General features: G+C 36.1%; 1 protein-coding gene across 4 annotated transcripts in view; it reads left to right on the top strand.

Annotated features, from left to right (window-relative positions):
- mgat4c (mgat4 family member C) overlaps positions 1-13,373 on the top strand; it is a 132,025-nt gene extending 118,652 nt beyond the window's left edge. For 3 of the 4 annotated variants that reach the window (XM_051134477.1, XM_051134478.1, XM_051134480.1), the window contains 3 exons: positions 6,850-7,001; positions 7,786-7,933; positions 8,985-13,373. In XM_051134477.1, coding sequence (XP_050990434.1) covers positions 6,873-7,001; positions 7,786-7,933; positions 8,985-10,141 — 1,434 coding nt within the window. In that variant the 5' untranslated portion in view covers positions 6,850-6,872 and the 3' untranslated portion in view covers positions 10,142-13,373. Of the gene's footprint in view, positions 1-2,821; positions 2,939-6,849; positions 7,002-7,785; positions 7,934-8,984 lie in introns of all 4 variants that reach the window. The other variant, XM_051134479.1, reaches the window with a different exon arrangement.
- Positions 13,374-23,474: the final 10,101 nt, after the last annotated feature.

The raw sequence follows: 23,474 nt of genomic DNA, 5'->3' as shown, positions 1-23,474 counted from the left end.
ACTGTATAGAATAATATTTATAGCTTTCAATTGCATTTCCTTCTGATCATTTACAACTGCTAATAATTAATGGTATTGTTTAGTCAGTACCCAGGGCAGTTCCAAATGATTAATCAATGCTTTCATATGAGCACAGTTAATTACATTAGTCATAAATCATAACCTTTTATATTCTACCACCGCATTTTTTTTCTCTCAAGTGTTTTGTTTGCACATTTTCCACAGAGATCTATGATCCTTCACATAATTGTATTTTATTTATTATTTTTTATATTGAAAATAACCCTAACGGCAAATTTCAATAAACAAGGCTGCCATGCAACACAAATTGATTAACACAAAGAAATTCATTTAATTAACAAAAGTTCATTCACAGGACTGAGGCCCGACAGTGTTCATCTAGAGGCGGTGTTTCTTATCGTCTGAAGCCGGTACTCTTTTTCTGCTTTTCAGCCCTTTTGTTGAGGAGAAAAATCTATTTAAGTGGCTGAAGCTCTGACACAAAGCAAGAGCAGAAAGCTGTAGAATCTGCTGGCTTAATTGATTATTTGCGCAGAGCTGTATATCAGCGAGGTGCAGCATACCCTTGGGAAATAATGTAAAACAGATAACAAGATCAAATGTGGAAGAATTGCTTTCTACTGCCAGCTTTATTAATCTGTTTCTCTCTTAGTCAAAATGGCTTTTTTTCCCCCCTCTCCCCTATGCAGGTTTTCGCATTAAGGCAAGGTACGCCTCTGCGTCCCAAGTAGCATAAAAGCTACAGCTGAGGGAGGTTTTATGAAGCCGTTTTGATTTGAAAGAATATGGGTGGCTTGTGATTTCAACATTAGCTTAGCATTCGAGCTGCGAGCGTCTGTGTGTGACAGGGAAATCGAAAGGCTTTAGCTCTGTTCTGGCTCGCTTTTTAGGAATTAGAATTGGAATTATTCAGTGACAAGATGCTTTGGAGACTTAATTTGCTTAAAAACTGAGCTGTAAGGAAATTTGTGGACTTACACATGTTTGTATTTTGGCCTTAAAGGATCAAGCTTGTAGAAAATACACAAGACGCTTTCAATGTGGCATGAAACAACCACAATACCCTCACACACATGGCCTTGTAGGTTCAATCTTTATAGCATCCGTGATTCTGCGAGTGTTTGTATTAAATCCAAATCAAACCAAGTGTTCTCTAATTCCACATTCTCTCATAGTGCATTTACATAATAAAAATTGCATAGCAGTCTTACAATCTACTAGACATCCTTCCTCAAACATCTCTCTAAGCCATTTCCAACTCTGTAAACTGATTTGTTTTTCTTATTCATGGGGTCTTGCGGCACATCAGACATGACTGTAATTGCCTTCCTCTCACCAGGGAGCTTCTTGTTTCTCATTCTGAAGTTTATTCTCTATTTCATGTCACCAAGGCAAAGAGAGAGACGGCACCCTGGGAGAAATGACACTCCCTCCGTCACCAAGAGGAAAGTGAAAAGATAAGAATGGTAGATAAATATCTGCAAATGCGCAGCTCCAAATGATGCTTGCACAATGCTCCCGCTTTAAAATGAATGGGTGTTTATAAGTACACTTCCTGTGAGTTTGGTAAAACCGTAGCAGTTCGCATTAGCGAACGCAGCGTTATGCACAAACAAGCTGATGTTAGTCAGAGGGACCATCTGGATTGCTTGTGTTTTTATGAAATCAACTCTTTGGATTACTCCTCTCGTTCTCTAATTGAGCCGCTTCATTTAGCACGGCGGTACGGCTCTAAATGGCCAGTTTATATTGACTGCTAAAAGGGCTGCTCGCCCCGGGAGGTGATGATCTGCAGAGCGGCAGGAAGTGGGAATGAACCTCAGGTTATTTACGTCAGCGCTCCCTCAAAAGCGCGATCCTTGGCAGCTGTACTGCCTGTAATTTCAACTCTTCCAGAATCGGCCCCTGTCAGGTGTAATTACGCAGCAGATGAAGGTACCAGGCTGGTGGTTTTCCCGTTTACAAACTAAATCTGTGGCTTTAGTCTGGGAAAGAAATGCAGTCATTATTAAATCTTTGTTTTTCTACCAGTTTTGAGGGGGTTTAGGTTTCAGAGATCAGAATTGATTTTTTTGTGTATGTCAACAAGCGCTGCTCTCTGCATCCATGAAAGGAGGAGGGATAATGTCAGCTCAGCTTAATACATTTCTAATGGATGTTTTATTTTCAGCCTCAGGCTGCGTCTGAAGTGTTTGGACACTTGGAGATTTGAGGGGGTGGAAGAATACCTGGGAAAATGCAGCCAGTTTTGCAACAAGATATTTGGAAACATTTATAATGCCATTTTAACTTCCTGTCTGTTTAGTTCAAGTAAACATTTTCATTGAATATTCTTTCTTGTTTTTCTGTTTCTTAAAGGGGTCATTGAATGCCCATTTTCCACAAGTTGATATGATTCTTTAGGGTATTAATGAAAAGTCTATACCATACTTTGGTTAAAATTACTCAATGGTAGTGTAAAAAACAGCCTTTTTACCTTGTCAAAATCAGCTCTGCAGAAAGCAGTGCATTCTGTTGCATATTCCTTTAAATGCTAATGAGCTCTGCTCACCCTGCCCCTCTCTTCTCTCTGTGGAGTGACGGACCGGTCTTTGAGGCTGTTTACTTTAGCCACGAAACTTGCTAACTAGCACATTATTAACAAAGGTGATTTGCAAAGATGCATAAAAACCCCTTATACTCACTTCTGCTGTAGGTGAAGCTGGATCAGGAATGATTTGCTCAAAATAGATGCATTTAGGTAGATCAGCGGTGCATTCCCTTCACAAACAAAAGTAACGTTAATTCTCTGCATCTTCAGCAAGCTCAGATGTCGGGAGTGACGACAGATGACGACAGAACACCTTGGAGACATTCTTGTCTTCCCCTGCACCGGAGTCTGTTCTCAGCTCACTCAGCTCATCAGGGCGAGTCTAAGGTAAGACGGTCATGTAAATCAACAATTGTGGGAGTAGCCTCTGTAGTTGTGACATCACACAGACAAGAAGCTGAGAATGGCTTGATTTGAAAAAAAAAAAAAAACCTTTCTCAAATCAAGCCATTCTCAGATTCTTGGCTGTGTGATGCCACATAGACCCAGGCCGCTTTCACAATTGTTTATTGACACTGGTGTTTTACCTTAGACCCGCCCTGAGTGAGCTGTACACTAAGAATGTCTCCTAACCGATTGTGGTGTTTTGTTGTTGGATGTAATAATGAACATAGCAGTCGTCATGTACTCTCGACATCTGAGCCACTGAAGACGCAGAGGATTACTTTTTTTTTTGCTCCCCGATTTACCTAAATGCATCTATGTTTGCGCAAATCATTGATGATGCAGCTTCACCTACAGAAGTTCCGTGGCTAAATGCAGCTAAAGTTTACAGTCTCTCAGAGAACTGCTCGTCACCCCATGGAAGAGAGGGGTGGGGTGAGCAGAGCTCATCAGCATTTAAAGTGTTATCCTGTCAGCAATAACCTGTCCGTGGGCTTTTTACTGTCAGTAAAGTACTGGTGATCATGCAGTGTTGCCAGATATTGATTTTAAAACAAATAAAAATCGAAAAATAAATACAAAATAAACCTAAAATTAGTTCAAATCTTTTGCAATTATGATAAGAAGATTTCGCTAACACTAAAACTGCAACTTCCCACATTGTAAACATTCTAAAGTATCAAATTAAGTGGAAAAGACAAGTTCAGACACACTTATAATCACTGAATCTGGCAACATGGCAACCCTCGCCCACAACTCTCTCAAGCCTTGTTCACTCCGCCAGCATCTCGCAGTGATCATTTTCACAGCACGGACATTAAACATTCTTGCAAACTTAATTATACATGCAGACACTCATATGAGGACTTTAAAAATTAGTCATTCAAAGAACAACATTTTTTGAATATAAAAAATTAACTGAGGTCCAGACCTCGGTGACCTTATAGCTGGCTACGGCCATGGTTTAGACCTAACATTATTCAAAATATCTTCATTTGCATTAGGGTTAGAGCAGAAGAAAAAAAGACACGCGGGTGAGTAAATGATGACATTTTTGTTTTTGGTCAGCTATCATTTTAAACCACCTCCAGCTACTCCCAGTATATTAACTTTATAAGCATATTAGTTATTGACTCAGCCTCACTGTGAAAACCTTTTTTAAAATTAGAAATTTCAATTTCAGAAATTTCTCAAATGATCACATCAAGTCAGTTTACAAGGTAAAGTATTAGAATTAGGTACCATGTGATGTTATGCAAAACCATCAGTGGTCTGTTAGGGGTCTGCACTGGTTCTCCTCACTTTGCCACCAGTGGAGGATGAAGCAGGTTTCCAGGCTGAATCAATCCAGCATTGCTATTACGCTGCATTAACAATACATGAATCCACCTGCATGTATCAAAATGCAAAATGGTTTGAACTGGAAAATTTAAAAGCCAGCCACTTGTGTAATTAAATGCAGAAGAAAAGGAAATGTGCAGTACAGCTGTCAGTTTGGCAACATGATTTTTCTGCTGTCTACATTCCGTTGTTTTATAATCAATTGGTTTAAGAAGGGTTAAAATGTTCTTTGAATAATAATAAGTGCATATTATATACAGTATTTAGGAACTGACATTTACAATCATACATTGTGTATGAATGCATAGCGTTTACTTGTAACTTTAAAAAAAAGGCTCAAGAAACAATTCTTATTATTAAAGCTGAAAACAGTTGAGCAGTTGAGTTTTTGTAAAATGTACTATTTACTGTCTATTTAATGTCACTTTTAACCAATTTAATGCATTCTTGCTGAATATAAATATTAATTTCTTTTAAAAAAAGGCCAAAACCTCTGAATGATAGTGTATAAAACCCCACATTGTGGTCTCAATGTGTTTGCTACTTTTTAAGTAAAAGCAAGAGCTCATAGAATATTGGTTTGACAATCCCCAGTTGAACCAGGTTGGTGGTGAGCAGAATCGATACGCATCTGTTCATGGAATCGGCTGTAAAGTTATGTTGTATTCCATTAGCGGTCTAAGGTGCTTAGCAGGAGCCATCAAAAAGGCTGATACACGCAAGCCCTCCAAAACACTTTCGTCCTTCTTTCTATTCTTGGATTACTCTGTGTAATTTGAGGTCAGAAATAAAAGAACGCCTGGGGCCTATTTTATGCACATAGCTGAAATGTTTTTTCTTCTTTCTCAAAGACAGTCACTCCAACTATGTATCATCAGATGAAGATAGCTGAAATTGAAATACCATTTTGCAGTATAGCTTTTAAGAACAATACTTTGTACTTGACACACAGACCTCAAAAAGGGCAAAACAAAAGGACTTAAAGGCACTGAGTACATACATTGCTAATGCCTGGTGAGCAGGGTTGGGATATTAACCTCACAGCGTGTTCTTCAGGTGAAGTCTGTATTATACCTACGTCGTTGTCGGGTTAATTACCGGGCTTAAAGGCACACAAGCCTGCTGCTTATTTTTAGTGTGACCTTATAGTGAATGCCCTGTCTTATATACAAAAAGAAGTGCTTCTCTGATTGCTGCACAGTCAGAAATTGGTGGCAGTTTCTCCTGAATAATAAAGACATGATCATTTTTGTGAGCTGCACTTTATTTTTACTGTAGAGTCTTCACATCTGAAATAGTTTTATTTCAAAAAGAGTCATTTGATGTGGATTTAGCCAGGAAACTATACTTCAGAACTATACTTCTATCAGGGTTATGCAAAATTCCGAACTGAACAGTTGTCTCACATTCAGCTCAGCCGTGAATTTGAATTGGCTACGCACCACAGGAAGTTGAATTGGAATGACAATAAAATCAAAGAAATTCAACACAGCGTTCTGAGAAATGCCTGGTCCACAAAACATTTATTAAGCTGTCAATCATCCAATCTGTGTGTCTGTCTGTCTTCAAGGCTTTTTAAAATCTTTCAAAACTTTCAGTTTATTAAGACAGTACTTTGCTTTTGACTTTGCTTTTCTATTATATATATATATATATATATATACATTCATATATATATAATATATACATTATATATATATATATATATATATATATATACAGTTACAGTTCAAATTCATCCTTTTATCCTTCATCCTCATCACATTTTCTACCTCAATTCAGGAATTTAACTGGAAATTCAAAAGCATTTTTAATTCAGTTCTGAATTGTACACAATCTTGGCTTCACTGCTTTGAACCCAGTGATTAATTGATTGATTGATGGAATAATGGATTGATTGAGTTTGTCTTTTTCTCTTTTCCTTTTGGTTTTGTTTTACTTTATATGAGATGATTATAACTATTAAGCTCAATAAAAAGAGCACAATAAAATTACTATATGTGACCCTGGACCACCAGTCATAAGGGTCAGTTTTTCAAACGTCATCTGCAAGTTGGATAAAAAAGCTTTCCACTGATGTATGGTTAAGATATTATTAACAATATTTGGCTGAGATACAACTATTTGAAAATCTGGAATCTGAGGGTGCCAAAAAATCGAAATATTGAAAAAATCACCTTTGAAGTTGTCCAAATGAAGTTCTTAGCATTGCATATTACTATTCAAAAATTAAGTTTTGATATATTTATGGTAGGAAATGTACAAAATATCTTCATGGAACATGATCTTTACTTAATATCCTAATGATTTTTGGCATAAAATAAAAATCGATCATTTTGACCCGTACAATGTATTGTTGGCTATTGCTACAAATATACCCATGCTACTTATGACTGGTTTGGTGGTCCAGGGTCACATATGTAGTCCATGTTCCAGCTCTTACCCTTTATCTATCAAATTTAGTGCATCAATGATACATCTTGATGTAGTGTTTTCTCTTTGTTTTCTATCAGATCTCACCAGTAGTGTTTTCATCATGAGACTGGTGTTGAAGTACCTGGACAAGATGAGATGTTTCCGGAAGCGTTCCACCATTCCTTTTCTGGTGGCTCTCATTACCTTCCTGCTCTTCATAAACCTCTACATCGAGGACGGCTACGTTCTGGTGAGCTTGTTTACCTGTTGAAATCCAGCAGGTAAATTACAGAGGTCAATTTATTTACAACATCAGTGGAGCAGATAACAAGACAATAGTGGGCTTCACAACAACTTGACTACTGTTGTTGCATGTGATTTAGCATTAATTATCTCTGTGCTGAAAAGTTATTTTGTTTATATGCTTTAATTACCAAATGTTGCGTGTAAGGCTGCCGGTGCTGTGTTGTGCATGTATAATTATCAGAGCGCACGCTGCAGCCTATTTAAAATTTCATGATGTAGAGGCAGTCCAAATGCAAGAGACACATTTATTATTCATGAGGCCAACTTTATGATCAAAACTTTGTGATCATAACATGTCGCGTGTGTTTGTCTGTTGAATTATTCAAAAGGTGTACCCATTTTGACTAAGTCACTTTTCTAAATAATCCCCATTTAATTGAAATGCAAACACCGCTGGCAAAAAATTTGTAAAGTGCGAACAGTTCATGTGTGGCAAAAAGACATTGAAGTATAGCAACGATACCATCATTTAATACAATACAAGATAAGTTATTTAGAAAGTTGAGTGAGTAATATTGTGTGTACAATTAATTATTCAAAGCCATCATTTACATTTAATGAGATTATACAAGAGTGTGCAAGAATATTGCCAAATCTAAAAATAATGACATGCAGCGCTTAAACTTAAAGACGCAAAAGGAGTCTTAGCATTTCATGTACATATAATCCTGTCTTAGAGATTCTTTCTAGCTTTAAGACTTGTCTGTCTTGGATGTCATGTGTTTCAGGAGGAAGACAAACGTCAGTTACGAGAAACCTCAATGCATCCGCTGAACTCAGAGCGCTATGTTCATACCTTTAAAGATATCACCAATTTTTCGGGAACAATCAATGTGACTTATCGGTACCTCGCTGGAACACCTTTACCTCGAAAAAGTAAGACTGCATTCCTTTGTACACAGAGTTTCAAAAATTCTAAACAAATAAGTACAAAAAAATACAGTAGAGGTCAAAAATTTACACCCCCCTTTTAGAATCATTAAAAATTTTATTTTACCAAAATAAGAGGGATCACACAAAATGCATGCTGTTTTTTATTTAGTGCTGACTTGAATAAAATATTTTACATAAAAGATGTTTAAGTATAGTCCACAAGAAAAAATAATAGTTTAATTTATTAAAAAAAAAAGACCTAGTTCAAAAGTTTACACCCCCTTGTTTCTTAATACTGTGTTCTTACCTGAATGATCCACAGCTGTTGTTTTTTTTTTTTGTTTTGTTTTGTTTTGTTTAGTTGTTCATGAGTCCCTTGTTTGCCCTGAACAGTTAAACTGCCCACTGTTCTTCAAAAAAATCCTTCATGTCCCACAAATTCTTTGGTTTTCCAGCATTTTTTTGTATTTGAACCCTTTCCAACAATGACTGTATGATTTTGAGATCCATCTTTTCACACTAAGGACAACTGAGGGACTCATATGCAACTATTACAGAAGGTTTAAATGCTCACTGATGCTGCAGAAGGAAAAACCATGCATTAAGAGCTAGAGTTTGAAAACTTTTGAACAGAATGGGGAATCTTTCCCCATGTTTTTTTATTTAGTACTAAGAAGATAGTAAAGAAGATAGTAAAGAAGTTAAAATTTACCCTGATCTTCAAATTCACACACATGGAATTTGAATGACTAACGACTCTTTCAGCCCGTTCTGTCCTTTGGGAGACAATACGTTTATTTATCGTGCACTTTCGGCTTTACAACTTTGCAGATTGTATGCATTCAAATACAGCTGCATTACACACTGCATGAAAGACAGTATTTGAAATGGCATAATAGGGTCACTTTAAGTACATTTATCTGGTTTTAAGACTATTTGTATATTTCTCACCCAACAACATAACAAACATATTGCTTTAAAACTTTTCTGAGTTTTTCAGATGAGTTCAAGGCATGCATTCTCTTACCTCATGATTTTTCATGTTCTTTTGCAGAGTATCTCACCATTGGATTGTCATCCGTGAAAAGAAAACGAGGAAACTACCTGCTGGAGACTATCAAGTCTATTTTTGACCAATCAAGCTACGAGGAGCTCAAAGAGATTGTTGTGGTTGTCCACTTGGCAGATTTTGACCTGGCATGGTGCGAGAGCCTAGTTCAGGAAATCTCAAGGAAGTTCGGCCACCATATCATTGCAGGTCGGCTGCTAGTTATCCATGCACCTGAGGAGTACTACCCATCCCTGGATGGGTTGAAGAGAAACTACAACGATCCAGAGGATAGGGTACGCTTCCGTTCTAAACAGAACGTAGATTATGCGTTTCTACTCAACTTCTGCACCAACCTTTCAGACTTCTACATGATGTTGGAAGACGATGTGCGCTGTTCTCGAAACTTTCTCACCGCCCTGAAGAAAGTGGTGGCATCTAGAGAGGGATCGTATTGGGTGATGCTGGAATTCTCCAAACTGGGCTACATAGGGAAGCTGTACCACTCACGAGACCTTCCCAGACTTGCTCATTTCCTGCTCATGTTCTATCAGGAGATGCCTTGCGATTGGCTTCTTATCCATTTCCGAGGCTTACTGGCCCAGAAGGATGCGATTCGCTTCAAGCCTTCTCTTTTCCAACACATGGGCTACTATTCCTCCTATAAGGGAGCTGAAAACAAACTTAAGGATGATGACTTTGAGGAAGACTCCCTTGATATCCCAGATAACCCACCTGCCAGTTTGTATACAAACATAAATGTATTTGAGAGCTATGATGCTGCCAAAGCTTACAGTAGCGTGGATGAGTATTTCTGGGGCAAGGCTCCATCCACTGGGGACTTCTATGTAATAGTGTTCAACAAGGCAACAAAAATCAGCAAAATCAAGATCATCACGGGAACGGATGATCGGCAGAATGATATTTTGCATCACGGAGCTCTGGAAGTGGGGGAGAAATTAGTAGGAACCAAAAAGGGAAGGCAGTGCTCCTCCTATATCACTTTAGGGGAGTTTAAAAATGGAAACATTGAGGTTCATGATGTGGACCACAAGATAGCATTCGATATTGAGTGTGTTCGCATTGTGGTAACAGCAAGTCAGAAAGAATGGCTTATCATTAGAAGCATAAGCCTCTGGACTACACAAGGCGCCAGTCAATGAGAACTGTTTCGAACCGTACCTAAAGGCACAAGTATCTGTTTATTTATCTATTTATTTATTTCTGCGATTTCTAAATTATTTATTCACCTGAGAAATCTTTATTTATTCAAATTTATTCAGACTAATTTAAAGGCAGTACAAGATTTCACACATCTGAGGCATTTCAATTAACTCTGACATCAACTATTCAAAGATTTTTTATATACCGTATAAAGACATTTAGAGTACCTATTGTTTTCCCCATTTTTACATTATTACTCCATAATGTATACTCCTCAGTGAAAAGCTAAACTGTTTTGCTTTGGCCAAGGTATACACTGCAAAAAAACAATAATTTTATTTTTTATTTTTTTTTCCTTTAACCAGACCCATGTATGTGTGAAGCTATATATTTCAATATACAGTTAAGGTCAAAAGTTTACATACACCTTGCAGAATCTGCAAAATGTTAATTATTTTACCAAAATAAGAGGAATCATACTAGATGAATGTTATTTTTTATTTAGTACTGACCTGAATAAGATATTTCACATAAAATATGTTTACATATAGTCCACAAGAGAAAATGATTGAAAATGAATTTATAAAAATTACTCCGTTCAAAAGTTTACATGCACTTGATTCTTAATACAGTGTTGTTACCTGAATGATCCACAGTTGTTCATGAGTTTCTTATTTGTCCTGAGCAGTTAAACTGCCTGCTGTTCTTCGAAAAATCCTTCAGAACCCCACAAATTCTTTGATTTTTCAGCATTTTTCCAACAATGACTGTATGATTTTAAGATCCATCTTTTCACACTGAGGACACCTGAGGGACTCATATGCAACTATTACAGAAGGTTCAAACACTCACTGATGCTCCAGAAGGAAAAAAATCCATTAAAGCTTTTGAAAGGCAGTACTAAATGAAAAAAATATAATATTTAGGCAAAAGAAGAAAAATTTAGACGTCTTCATTCTGTTCAAAAGTTTTCAGTTTTCATTTTGTATGGATCCCTCTTATTTTTGTAAGGTGTGTGTAAACTTTTGACCTCAACTGTATATTATTGAAATCATTCTTTAAAAACTTTTATTAAAAGTTTTTCTTGCTTGAAGTAGAAATCTATTAAGGTCTGGTGAGGTTTGTGCTTAAAAAGAAAAAAATATTTGCCATTGAAGTAAGATAAATAAACTTGAATCGAGACGTTCCTGAAAAACAACTCTTAATATCTTGCATAATTTTGCTTTAAGTAAATGTTTTAAAAAATGTTTATATATGAACAAGAAATTATTTTTCACAGTGTAGCTGTTTTCCATATTTTAACAGACAGACATGTCCTGTTATAGTCATTGAAATAGTTGCTTGAAGTTGAATTGTAAGCACTTCATTTCAGTTGTCATTTTTTGTTTTCTTCACTATTTTCTTCAGTACACCTTTAAAATAATTGCTTATCCTGCGCTCCTTTCCGCCAACACAGGGTCAAAATTGCCTTGAATATACAATGTATTGTGGCATGAATCTACTCAGCAACATTTCATACTATTTCCCCACTGAATGATAACAGAAATTTTACTCAGTCAACCTTGGGTCAAAAGGGTCTCCTTAGTGTAGTTCCGTATTGTTTGTGCATTTCTTCAGAGGCATGGACTGGAACAGCGTGGCTACTCGCCCATCTTCTGAAGTGTTGTGATTGGACAGTACAGTGACAAATGAGGTAAACCTTCTTCCCCTTTTCAGTATTTTCCTCCTATCTTTTGCTCAGTGCAATTTTACCAGGGTAAATTGGATTTTGTTTGGCTCATTCCCCCATAAAATTACACCAGCAACAACCACCCTAGTGCAGACCGTTCTCATAGCAAATCCCTGGCTGGAGTTGTTGGACGCTCCATCTAAAGTTTTGTGTCATTGTGTGAGTGTATGCACTATAGACCATATCTGTCGCTCTAAGTATTTGTTTACCCAAATGACTTTGTCACAAAATTGTTTTGAGAGACATTAAAACTTGTTTTCGCAATCATCTAATTACTCCGTTAGACTGAACATGTCACATGAAAAATGCAATAATAAGAACTGTTTACATGACTCTGTAATGTTGCAGAATGTGTTTATCTCCTGTGTTTTTTTTTCTTTAAGACAAGGCATTTTCATGTTATTATCACAGTATCATAAAAATAACCTGTACTTTGCATGATTTCTGCGGTCGTCTTTGCCAACACCCAAGATACAAAATTGACATTACAGAAGTGGTAGTAGAAGTGCTTTGCACCAACATAAATCAAAAATTAACTTTGCCATAGTTATCAAGAAGCCATTACTAGCACTATTTCTCAGGCTAGAAATGTGTTAAATTGCTGTATACATTCATTTTCATCCCAGGTCAGAACTGCATTGTTTCCATGTCAGTTTTCTTTCAAATTCAGTTTATTGAAAGTGAATACCTCTTGCCCAATTGTATTTGTGAATGGTCTTTTGGATGCATTTCAGACTTCTATGGCTATTAAATGTCCCAGTATGTTTTCGATAGTTTTGTAATGCTTTCTTGTGAGCAAAGCACAGGTCCTTTTTTTAAACAGCCAGCTAAATTTTAGGGCTGGGTGCGTAATAAAATGTTACAAATGAAAATATTGGAAGGTTTTGTCTTCCTAATAAAACAACTGACTAAATAATTGTTCATGCATGAGCTAAGAAAGAATGCCGCAGTGTTAGTACGCCTGTCGGTTTTAGGCTTTATGACTTGTTTTAAAGTGTCTACTCTGAACTTGACTGGCATTGTACTGTACTTGATTTGTAATTTAACTGTACTAATACTACATTTACAACAACGGACATCTCACGTGTTGTGCTGCATAGGTGAAGAGAATGTGTTATGATGTAGAGTTCTGTTGTATTTCTCCCACACTGTTTGTCACATGGTACTGTAACTATATTGTAAAATGACATATATTTTTTTACATTTATCATTAGAACTGTTTGCCTTGTATATTGTACCTAAATATACATTGACTCAAGTGCTGAGTTGACAAAACGAATGCCATTTCATCATTGGAAATCCAGAGATTGTAAAGTAAAACACTTTTGGGGAAACAATCCTTTTTAGTCGAGGTCTAAATACATTTGCATGCATATGCACACATCTCTCCTGCAGTAAACTGGCTGGACGCACAATATTAGCCAGCATGGATCCACTTGAATATTCTGCCTGATAAGTTCACAGGCCTGCTTTTGTGTGTATGCAGGTGAATACAAGTTCAAACAAGCCACACTATTCAGAAATACCTCACTGCTGTGGAAATAAACATTAGCTTGCATGATAAAGTATGTAAAGTAATTTTAGAGTCTTGAAATGATCACAGATGTCATTGGATTCTATCAAACCATGGCCCAAAGCAGTAGCGGCCTCATGCATTATTTATTTGTTTATTCATATGCTTTGTGTCATGTTAATACATTCATAATGAATTTACAGTGCTTGGGCTATTTGGCTGGATTTTCTGTTTCTACTCCACAGGATAGTACTTCAGCTTACAGTATTTTGTAGAAACACACAATATGATTTTCTCTTCAAATGATTCTGGTTGTTGCACGAGTTAAAAAAAGAAGTGTAAATAAGCGATACACACATTCTAACAAATATTTCCTCAAGGGTGTGCAGTGGCTGTGTTTTACCTCCGAGTAAGTCTTGAAGTGCTGCTCTTATAATGCCTGTCAAGGATTTTGCAACACAATTGCTGATAAATTTCAGATTGTGTACTGGTGGATTGCAGGTCTGTTTGGAGGACAGTAAAAAAAAGTATGATAAATTCAAATAATATAATACAACTAACAATATAACCGTGCATGGATAACCAAAAAAAAAAAAAAAAAAAAAAAAAAAAAAACATCTTTTTTAAAAAGTTCAACAAATTCGACAGATCCCAACATGTAGCTAAAGGTTGCTTGATATTTTCAAGACCCATGAACAGAACTATACAAGCTACAGTTTGTGATACTAAAACTTTTTATTGTATCCAAAACTATTTATTTTCCTCATCTTACATTAGCCTACACTTATAAAAATAGACATTGTTTTTGTAATAAATAAATGAACATATATGAGATCGCTTAAAAACACATTTTTTATATGTTTATTGACTTAAATCCTTTCTGTTTCAGTGTTGTCTCTGAAATAAAAACATGCTGCTATTTATATATTTCACTTGGAGGATCAATGTCCGCACATCTTCTATATATCGTCGTTAACGCTAACGTTGGTCATGACAGCTCAATAGCGGCCTGTATCTTTGCGGATGAATGGACCACACCATTTCAAAGTGTTTGTTCAGATCGTCAAAACTTGAATCTTGAAAAATCGACATGAATTGAAATGTTAAGTATATGTTAGGATAATTCATCAACACTTTAAGGTACACACTTTTGGACTAAAAACCCTAATGGAGCAGGAGAAATTCACCAGAACTCGTATGACTGACAGGTATGTACTGCTTTATTAGCCTTCATTATAAAACACGTGTTTTTATTTGTTTTCTTAATTTAATATATTACTGTTAGTGGAAAATTGCGCAAAATGTACATTTAAGCTACTTTCTTACTCTATAATGATATATATTTGTAAAAATTGATAGATTTTGACAGTTAAACATGCAGCAAATTAACATGCTGTGGTAAATTACACTTCTGGCGTTGTTTATGTTTCCACAAATTTGTTAATTTATTGATAACAGTATGTCTCTTAATTGAGGACTTGTTATGAATTGACCATATTGGCTGCACTTAATGTAAACAATTCAACTGAACAGAAAGAAACTGGCATAATGTGCTGGTTATTGCTGCTAAAAACGGTAAGTTATTGTTATGTTTTGGGCTGTACTAGTTGGTCGGACTGGGAAAAAACATTTGGAACATTTACTACATTGACTGCCAAAAGTTAAAACAAATGAAGGAAACAAGTGTAAAAAACTGAGGAAAGAAGGCATTTGTGGTTGGCCAAATTTAACCAGGATTTCCAGGGCAAGAATCTTGACAACATTCGTGTTTGTTCTATTAATTTCCAGTCAAGTAAGTAAAATATTAGGCTAATGTCTTTATTAATACAGCTTGTACGTATCTTTACCACCTATTAACTTCAGTCTGTAAAAATATTGCACCCTTTCCTATTTACAAAGTCCTTCTTTATATGATTTAGCAGCTTCCAAGGGTTTTTTCCGTGGTTTAGACAACATAAACTAGCAGAACAACATATTCAGTAGTAAATTGACCATGCAATCAATGCTGTTGTGTACATCTGAGTATCTCTAATATGGCCACGCATCCGACTGACTAAATCTTGACACAAGTGCAAACCCTCGATTATGCCTGTGCAGTTCATGGTAATATTGATATATTTCAGCATAGGCCTGTGTTTCCTAGTTGTCCCCTGTCCAGCCTTTATTGTTCCGTTTAAGTTGTTTGGCCTATCCAGCTCATAGTATATTGATACATTTAATTGTGTTAGTGTTTTTAAATTGATTGATTGGTAATTTGATTGCATGACAGACCTGATTATTCTGATTTTGTATTGTGTCTTAATGTCCAATGTAAAATCTGGATCTTGAAATTATTTGCCAATATGTTCACTTGGTGAAAACTCGTTCTTCTGCAGCAATTCTTTCTTTTATTATTATTATGTTCCCCCCCTCCATGAAACATTTGAAATAAATGTAAGTATCTCTGAAAAAGCGTAGGCTCTGTAAAATGCCAATCACTCTAATAAAAGCTACTGTGAAATCACCCTACCAGCAAAGCAGGCTCTCAGTAAGTAATGCACATTTCATAGATATTTCACCAACGTTATTACTTTTTGCGCTCTCATTTTGATCAAGTACTACAATGTGTTTTACAGTCATAGTTTTTTTTCTGAAAATAGTTTTTACAGCACTTAGCAAATTCCTTTCTTGAATAATAAAATTAATTTTACCATGATAAATGATGGGTGCAGTAGAAGAGACTGCAGGCAACTGTAACACGTTTAACTACTTCAATCACAAATAAAGTAGAGTGATGAAGCTTATTTAGCAGATGATTTGTAAAATTCTCTTTCTGCCTGAAAAATATATGTTTTGCTTTGTGAGAATAGTTCAGCAAAATAGTGATTAATGAAAAAGTATTTGCTTAATAATTATTTTCCAAAGGATGGCAGGTTAATCTGTAATAATCTGTGCTTTATAAAGGATAATATTACAATTGTCTTCCATATCATTCATCTTTTTGAAATATTACTAAACATTTCACTCAGTGTATAGGGTAAAAGGCACCTTTGATATTATTTTTCTATAAACCACAAGATGGAACAAAAATGTGGCATAGCAATTTCCAAAACATTCGCTTTTTAAGATGCATGTGCAAATTTGTCTGATCCTTGACAAAATCACGGGCTACAGCACAAAGTTGATTCTGTGCTTATTTGATCTAATATTTGATGTTTTTTTAAAATGTTGTAGATTTAAGTAGCAAATTTTGAGACAAATGTCTTCTTAATGATTTTCAGTTTTAAGATAAGCAACAGTTTTTAAAATCGAAAGAATTTGTAAACGTATGGTATTTGGGGTAAAAAGCGTCCCTGCTCTTGGGGCTAAAAGGCAAAATAATTAACATGATAATAATTAATAATTTGCTGAATTTCCATTTGTTGACATGTTTAGAATAAAACCATCATATTAAAAAATATCTACATCTATTAAAATAATATGGGATCTCCCTTAATGCTTTCAAAATCCTTACTTTTTAAAATTATTTAGTTTCTGTATTTAAAAAAAATATGTTTTATATTAACGTATTTTAATGGCAATATATTTATTGAACAAAAATTAATTCTTTTATTTTTCAAAATAAAAGTACAAACATGGCTAAAGTGATTGTTTTGAACAAGTATTAACTTTAGACATTTTTAAAAAATGTGTGGGGTAAAAGGACCCCCTTGCCACCTCATACATTTATAAGATTTTAAATAAAAATAAACGACTTGTATGATTTATTATCACACAAAATCTGTTGCTCCATAAATGTTCAATACAAACGTAAATATATATTTTTGCAATTATACATTTTATGCACAGTGAAAAGAACATTTTTTGTCAAGGTGTGCCTTTATTCCTGTTGTACCCTACTCTTATAGGCATTACAGTCAACACATACTCATAGGTTATTAATTTGTACAGTAGAAAGCACTTATAATAATTGTGTATATCTGAACGACTGTATCTCAGAGGATCATTACATTTGTTAGATAAACACACATATGCAGAATGTACTAGAAAGACCTTTTTTATTGCAGACCCAGCAATTTCCTCATTTTCTGTGCAGGTAGAGAAAAGCTGAGGCCACAGCAGCACTGCCCTTCAAAGTGGAGTGGAACTAATGCTGAGGTGAGTCCATATGGCAAGCGAGATATGTGCGAAACCGTAGCTAATGTGCATTTTAAAAGGTGTCAGAATGGTCCAGAAAAACCAATATGCCATAATAACTCCTAGCCCCGCGCGGAGCATCACCCAATCGATTCGAGGTTTCCATGGCAGCCGGTCTGCGTAAATAAGGTAGCAAACCATACAATCAGATGATGTGAATCTGAGGCGGAGAGGCTTCTCTTATCCTATTCCCAAATGATCCGCTGCGCTCAGGATCTCTCACACCATCTGATTCCCAAGAAAAATCATTATGGATGTTAATACCTTCAGAGAGGCAGGCAGAAGATAATAGGCGGGGAGTGGGAACCAATCGATTGTTTTTTACTCAAAAAGTTCAGCTGAGTTTCATATGAAAGTAATTCCACTTCGATCTGTCTCAAACTGCAAGCTGATTAAGCCCCAGAGCACTACAGTGAAACTATAGATTTATCAGTACCTCAATATTACACCGTTAATGTGACAGCATGGGGGCTGAATTTGCAACAAAGGCGGCTCTCTGGCAGAACTTGAGCCTGAAAGATAAATATGTCGCTTTAAGATAGAAATCATACCACATTTGCCTCAGGGACGTCAAAGTAGAAGCGCTAATAAAAGCTTTAAATGGTTGACCCCTTTAGGGATTATAAAAGCATGGACGTCACATCACCTAAACATTTGTGATTGAGCTATAAGGAGGACAGTAACTTTGCAAGGTTGTCAGACATGGATAGCCAAACATTCCTGTGAAATAAATGCGTGGAAACATTACACAAACCCTAAGTGTGTTATTGTAGTTGCCTTATTACAAGCTTTAGATGGTTTATGTACTATGCTACAAAATAAAACTATGATTGACAACATAAAGCATCATAAAACAACATAAAATGTTAAACAGTTTTGCAGCATTGAAAGTATTTCCAAGTAAAATGCCTGCAGTGTTTGAGATTTATTCTTGATTGCCAGCCAGGAATTTTTCAAATATCACCCTTTGATAAGATTTTAAAAGTGTGAGGAAGAAAATATGTTGAAACATGTATGAGTTATGTGTTTTTATTGAATTTGATTGAACCCATCACCTCACATCTCTCCAGTGGCATGGATTACCACCAATCTGTGAATATTTTAAGCTACTTATTACAATGGCAGCTGCAGTAAATTAGAGCTTACTTTACTAGCAATTAAATAAACATTAATATATCCTAAAAATTAAACGAATAGCCATTAAAGCTTGTCTGCAAAATACATTCTCCACTTAACAGCTGTCCCACCCCTATAAGAGCAATCAAGGAATGATTGTAATTGTATTTGATTTGCTTTGTGGTGCGACATCCAAAACCAACAAAGGAAGTTGCTGGCATGTATATGGCTTTTGAATGGTTTAAGGGCCTAGTGATATGGATGTCAGAGAAAGACGTGATGAAGAGGATGGAAAAGAAAAGCATGAACAGATTGATGGGTAAACAAAGGGCCGTAAAAAGCTGTTCCCCAAGGAGCAGAGGAGCTCAAAACAGAGATGTGGGTGATGAATGACTTGTAATAAGCCGGCGACTGTCTGACGGCCACTGATCTAAGGTCCCTTTGCGATTAGACGCTCTCACGCTCACGGGGAAGCTGCGATGACAAGGATGTGATCTGTGTGTTGATGTGTTTGGGGGCGGGTGTGTCATTGTGAAACAAACAGTCGCTGAGACAGAAGGGCCAAGTTCCGTCAAACCACCTCTGCACTCTTGTTTTAAAGAACAAACATGTGCTATATAAACCTGATGGAACGATAACAACATCTAGGCCTTTCAGAACAGTAAAGCTGGCATGAACTGTGTTTTTAAATGCATGTTGTAGATCTTATAGCGCGCAATTCATCCATGCATATGTTTAATTTTTAAAAAAATGTTTTGACCTTGTAATGTTTAATCAAAATGGCATAACTGGGCATCTCTCTGCAGGAAGTCTCCAATCATTTATTCTGCTTAAACTTCACCCCTGCAAGTTTGCATTCATATTACTCCACTTTTGAGTTCTGGTTCTGCATACAAGCAATTTCAAGTACTTTTTTCTATTTTGATAATCTGTTACACTTGGATGCACGTCTCATTAAGAAAAGATCTGCCACCTCAGCTTCATTGCGACTTTAATTCCAGTGGAGAAAAACACCTCAAAGGTGTGGTACAATAAAAGAAATGTTAAAGGAATAGTAGTCTCATCTAGCTAGAACTTTAAGATGGAACTTCAAACAGCTTTCATTGGCCAAGGACAACCCAATATGGAATCTGACTGACCTTTTTAAAGCAGCCAATTACAGTTTGTTTTGTTCAGCTTGCAGAGCATGAAATGTAAAGTTGTTGTCCCTACAATAACAGAGAATGTCGTCTTCAGTCATCAAGAGTCTATGCTGTGAACTTCACCGATTTTTTTCAAATCTAGTGTTTAGTTGATCCTCATTAATTAGCTGTGTTTTCATTACCCTTCAAATTGCGCAAATTGAAATTGAAAAATGAAAATATGTCCAATGGAAGCACGTCAATTTTGCAAAAACTTCCATATATTGCAAGAAACACAAGAGCGTTTTTACACTTGCAAATGACAATGAAAAAAGTTATTTCGCATTTACAGGTCACCTGGCTTACGTAAAAATCACATGATCATTCTTTAATGTACTATAACCTCCAAGAAACACCTAACACATGGACGCTTTCAAGTATACAAGGCTTTCTTTGCCAGTAATGCTTGGATAACCCCTTATTTACACTGCACGTATTAAAATTATGTATTAAAATTCACACGTTTTTGAGCTTCTTGGCTTTCCATATCCGCGCTTCTTTGCTGAAGACATGCTGTGTCTATTTTTGAATGTATGTTATAGATATTATTGTGAGCAGTTCATCCATGCATATGTTTAATTTTTTTTTTGTGTTTTAACCTTGTAATGTTTAATCAAAGTGGCATAACTCTCTGCAGGAAGTCTCCAATCATTTATTCTGCTTAAACTTCACCCCTGCAAGTTTGCATTCATCTTACTTCACTTTTGAGTGCAATCTCCAAATCTCAGAACCTTGGTTCTGCATAGAAGCAATTTCAGTTACTTTTTTCTTTTTTGATAATCTGTTACACTTGGATGCACATCACAAAGAAAAAAAGATCTGCCACAAGTCAGCTTCATTGTGACTTTAATTCCAGTGGAGAAAAACACCTCAAAGGTTTGGTACACTAAAAGAAATGTTAAAGGAATAGTAGTCTCATCTAGCCAGAACTTCAAACTGAAGACAGAAAGTCTGAACTCTATCGCATTTTTCATTGGCCAAGGACAACTCAAGAGGGCATCTGACTGACTGAGCCAAATACAGTTTGTTTTGTTCAAGATGCGGAGCATGAAATGTAAAGTTGTTGTCCCTACAGTAACAGAGAATGCCGTCTTCAGTCGTCAAGAGTCTATGCTGTGAACTTCACAGACTTTTTTCAAATCTAGTGTTTAGTTGATCCTCATTCATTAGCCGTGTTTTCATTACCCTTCAAATTGCGCAAATTTAAATTACAAATTGAAAATACGTCCAATGGAAACACGTCAATTTTGCAAAAACTCCCATATATTGCAAGAGAAACAAGCATTTTTATGCTTGCATGTGGTGGTTTTTCAGGCAATTCAAAAAAGGAATATTATTTATGTATTTACAGGTCACCTGGCTTACGTAAAAGTCACATGATCATTCTTTAATGTACAACAACCTCCAAGAACCACCTAATACATGGCCGCTCTCAAGTATAAAAGGCTTTTTTTGCCATTAATGTTTGGATAATCCCTTATTTACACTGTTACGCAAGCAACGCATATTTGTGTTGTTTACATATTAAAATTCACACGTTTTTGAGCTTCTTGGCTTTCCATATCCATGCTACTTTGCTGAAGACACAGTGTCTATTTTTAAATGCATGTTATAGATATTATTGTGAACAGTTCATCTATGCGTATGTTTAATATTTTAAAAATGTTTTGACCTTGTAATGTTTAATCAAAGTGGCATAACTCTCTGCAGGAAGTCTCCAATCATTTATTCTGCTTAAACTTCACCCCTGCAAGTCTGCATTCATCTTACTTCACTTTTGAGTGTAATCTCCAAATCTCAGAACCTTGGTTCTGCATAGAAGCAATTTCAAGCACTTTTTTCTTTTTTGACAATCTGTTACACTTGGATGCACATCTCAATCTGCCACTTCAGCTTCATTGTGACTTTAATTCCAGTGGAGAAAAACACCTCAGAGGTGTGGTACAATAAAATAAATGTTAAAGGAATAGTAGTCTCATCTAGCCAGAACTTCAAACTAATGGCAGAAAGTGTGGACGCTATCGCAATTTTCATTGGCCAAGGACAACTCAAGAGGGCATATGACTGACCTTTTTAAAGCAGGGCATGCAGGGCATGAAATGTAAAGTTGTTGTCCCTACATTAACAGAGAATGTTGTCTTCAGTCGTCAAGAGTCTATGCTGTGAACTTCACTTTTTTAAAATCTAGTGTTGAGTTGATCCTTATTCATTAGCTGCGTTTCCATTACCCTTCAAATTGCACAAACTGAATTTGTGAATTGAAAATACACCCGATGTAAACGCATCAGTTTCACAAAACTCCTATATATAGCTAAAGTTTTTACACTCACATGAGCTGGTTTTTCAGGCAATTCGAAAAAGGAATATTTTGCAAAACTGCAGTTGAAACAGTTTTTTTTTTTCACATTTACAGGTCACCTGGTGTGTGTTAAAGTCATTCTTTAATGTACTATAACCTCAAAGAAACACCTCATACGTGGCCGATCTCAAGCTTTAACACGTAAAAAATGTGTATTCGGCGTGTTGTTTACTTGTTAAAATGAACAAGTTCTTGAGCTTCCTGGCTTTCCATATCTACGCTGCTTCGCTAAAGATACACGCCTACATCTCCTTCGATTAAAAATAATGGCTAGTATGGTGGCAGCTATATATATAAACCTACCAACATCCATGACTTATTGCAAAAGGGAAAAAAATGTACACACTAATTTTAACACATAAACAATGTGAATTTGACGTGTTGTTTACATGTTTAAATTCACAAGTTTTTGAGCTTCCATGCTTTCCATATCCACACTGCTTTGCTAAAGATAAACGCCTACATCTCCTTCAAATTAAAAATAATGGCTGCAATATACATAATCCTACCAACATCCGTCGCCATGACTTTGCAAGAGGAAAAAATCATGTTTTAGTCATAACATCAGTTAATGGAAACACTGTCATTTTGCAACATTTTTTCTACATTTATAAAATATCGCAAAAGTTTTGCACAAATCTGTAATGGAAATGCAGCTGCTGTTACAGCTGTAAACATGTCGACTTTCTGCTTCCATGAGGGGTTTGGCATCATGATAGCTTTGTTTCCACCCAAAACAATCAAGGATCGTTCCACGTCAAGGATACGAATGTGGGCAGACACGCTCTCGTTTTCAAAAGTCTCCGTTTTGGTCTATTTACACTGAAACACAACCCCAGAATTTTACAACGGGTCTGCAGTGTTTCCGAAAGTCTCCGTTTTCAAGGGTCGAAAACGCTGGAGTAATGTAAACGATAGACGGAACCATAGCAAAAGTTATGCGTTTTAAAACGAAAAACACACTAGGGTAAATGTAGCCTGAAACTAAAGGTGCAGTTAACCCCAAAATAACAATTCTGTAATTATTTAACTCACATTCATGTCATTTTAAATCTGTATTCTAAGCCTGTTCTTCAGTGGAACATAGAAACATTCCACAAAGACAGTTTGAACTGACATGAGAGTAAATGATGAAAGAATGTTCATTTTTGGGGGGTGAACTGTCCCTTTAAGATGTAGCTGCAGCATTACATTTTCATGTATCACTGACCAAGCGGCGCAATAGAGCTGTGCCATTTTTACAAACAATCCTGAGTCA

Source organism: Labeo rohita, chromosome 18 (assembly GCF_022985175.1).
Source record: "Labeo rohita strain BAU-BD-2019 chromosome 18, IGBB_LRoh.1.0, whole genome shotgun sequence".
Classification (NCBI taxonomy): domain Eukaryota; kingdom Metazoa; phylum Chordata; class Actinopteri; order Cypriniformes; family Cyprinidae; genus Labeo; species Labeo rohita.
This window is presented reverse-complemented; position numbering and strand designations above follow the sequence as displayed.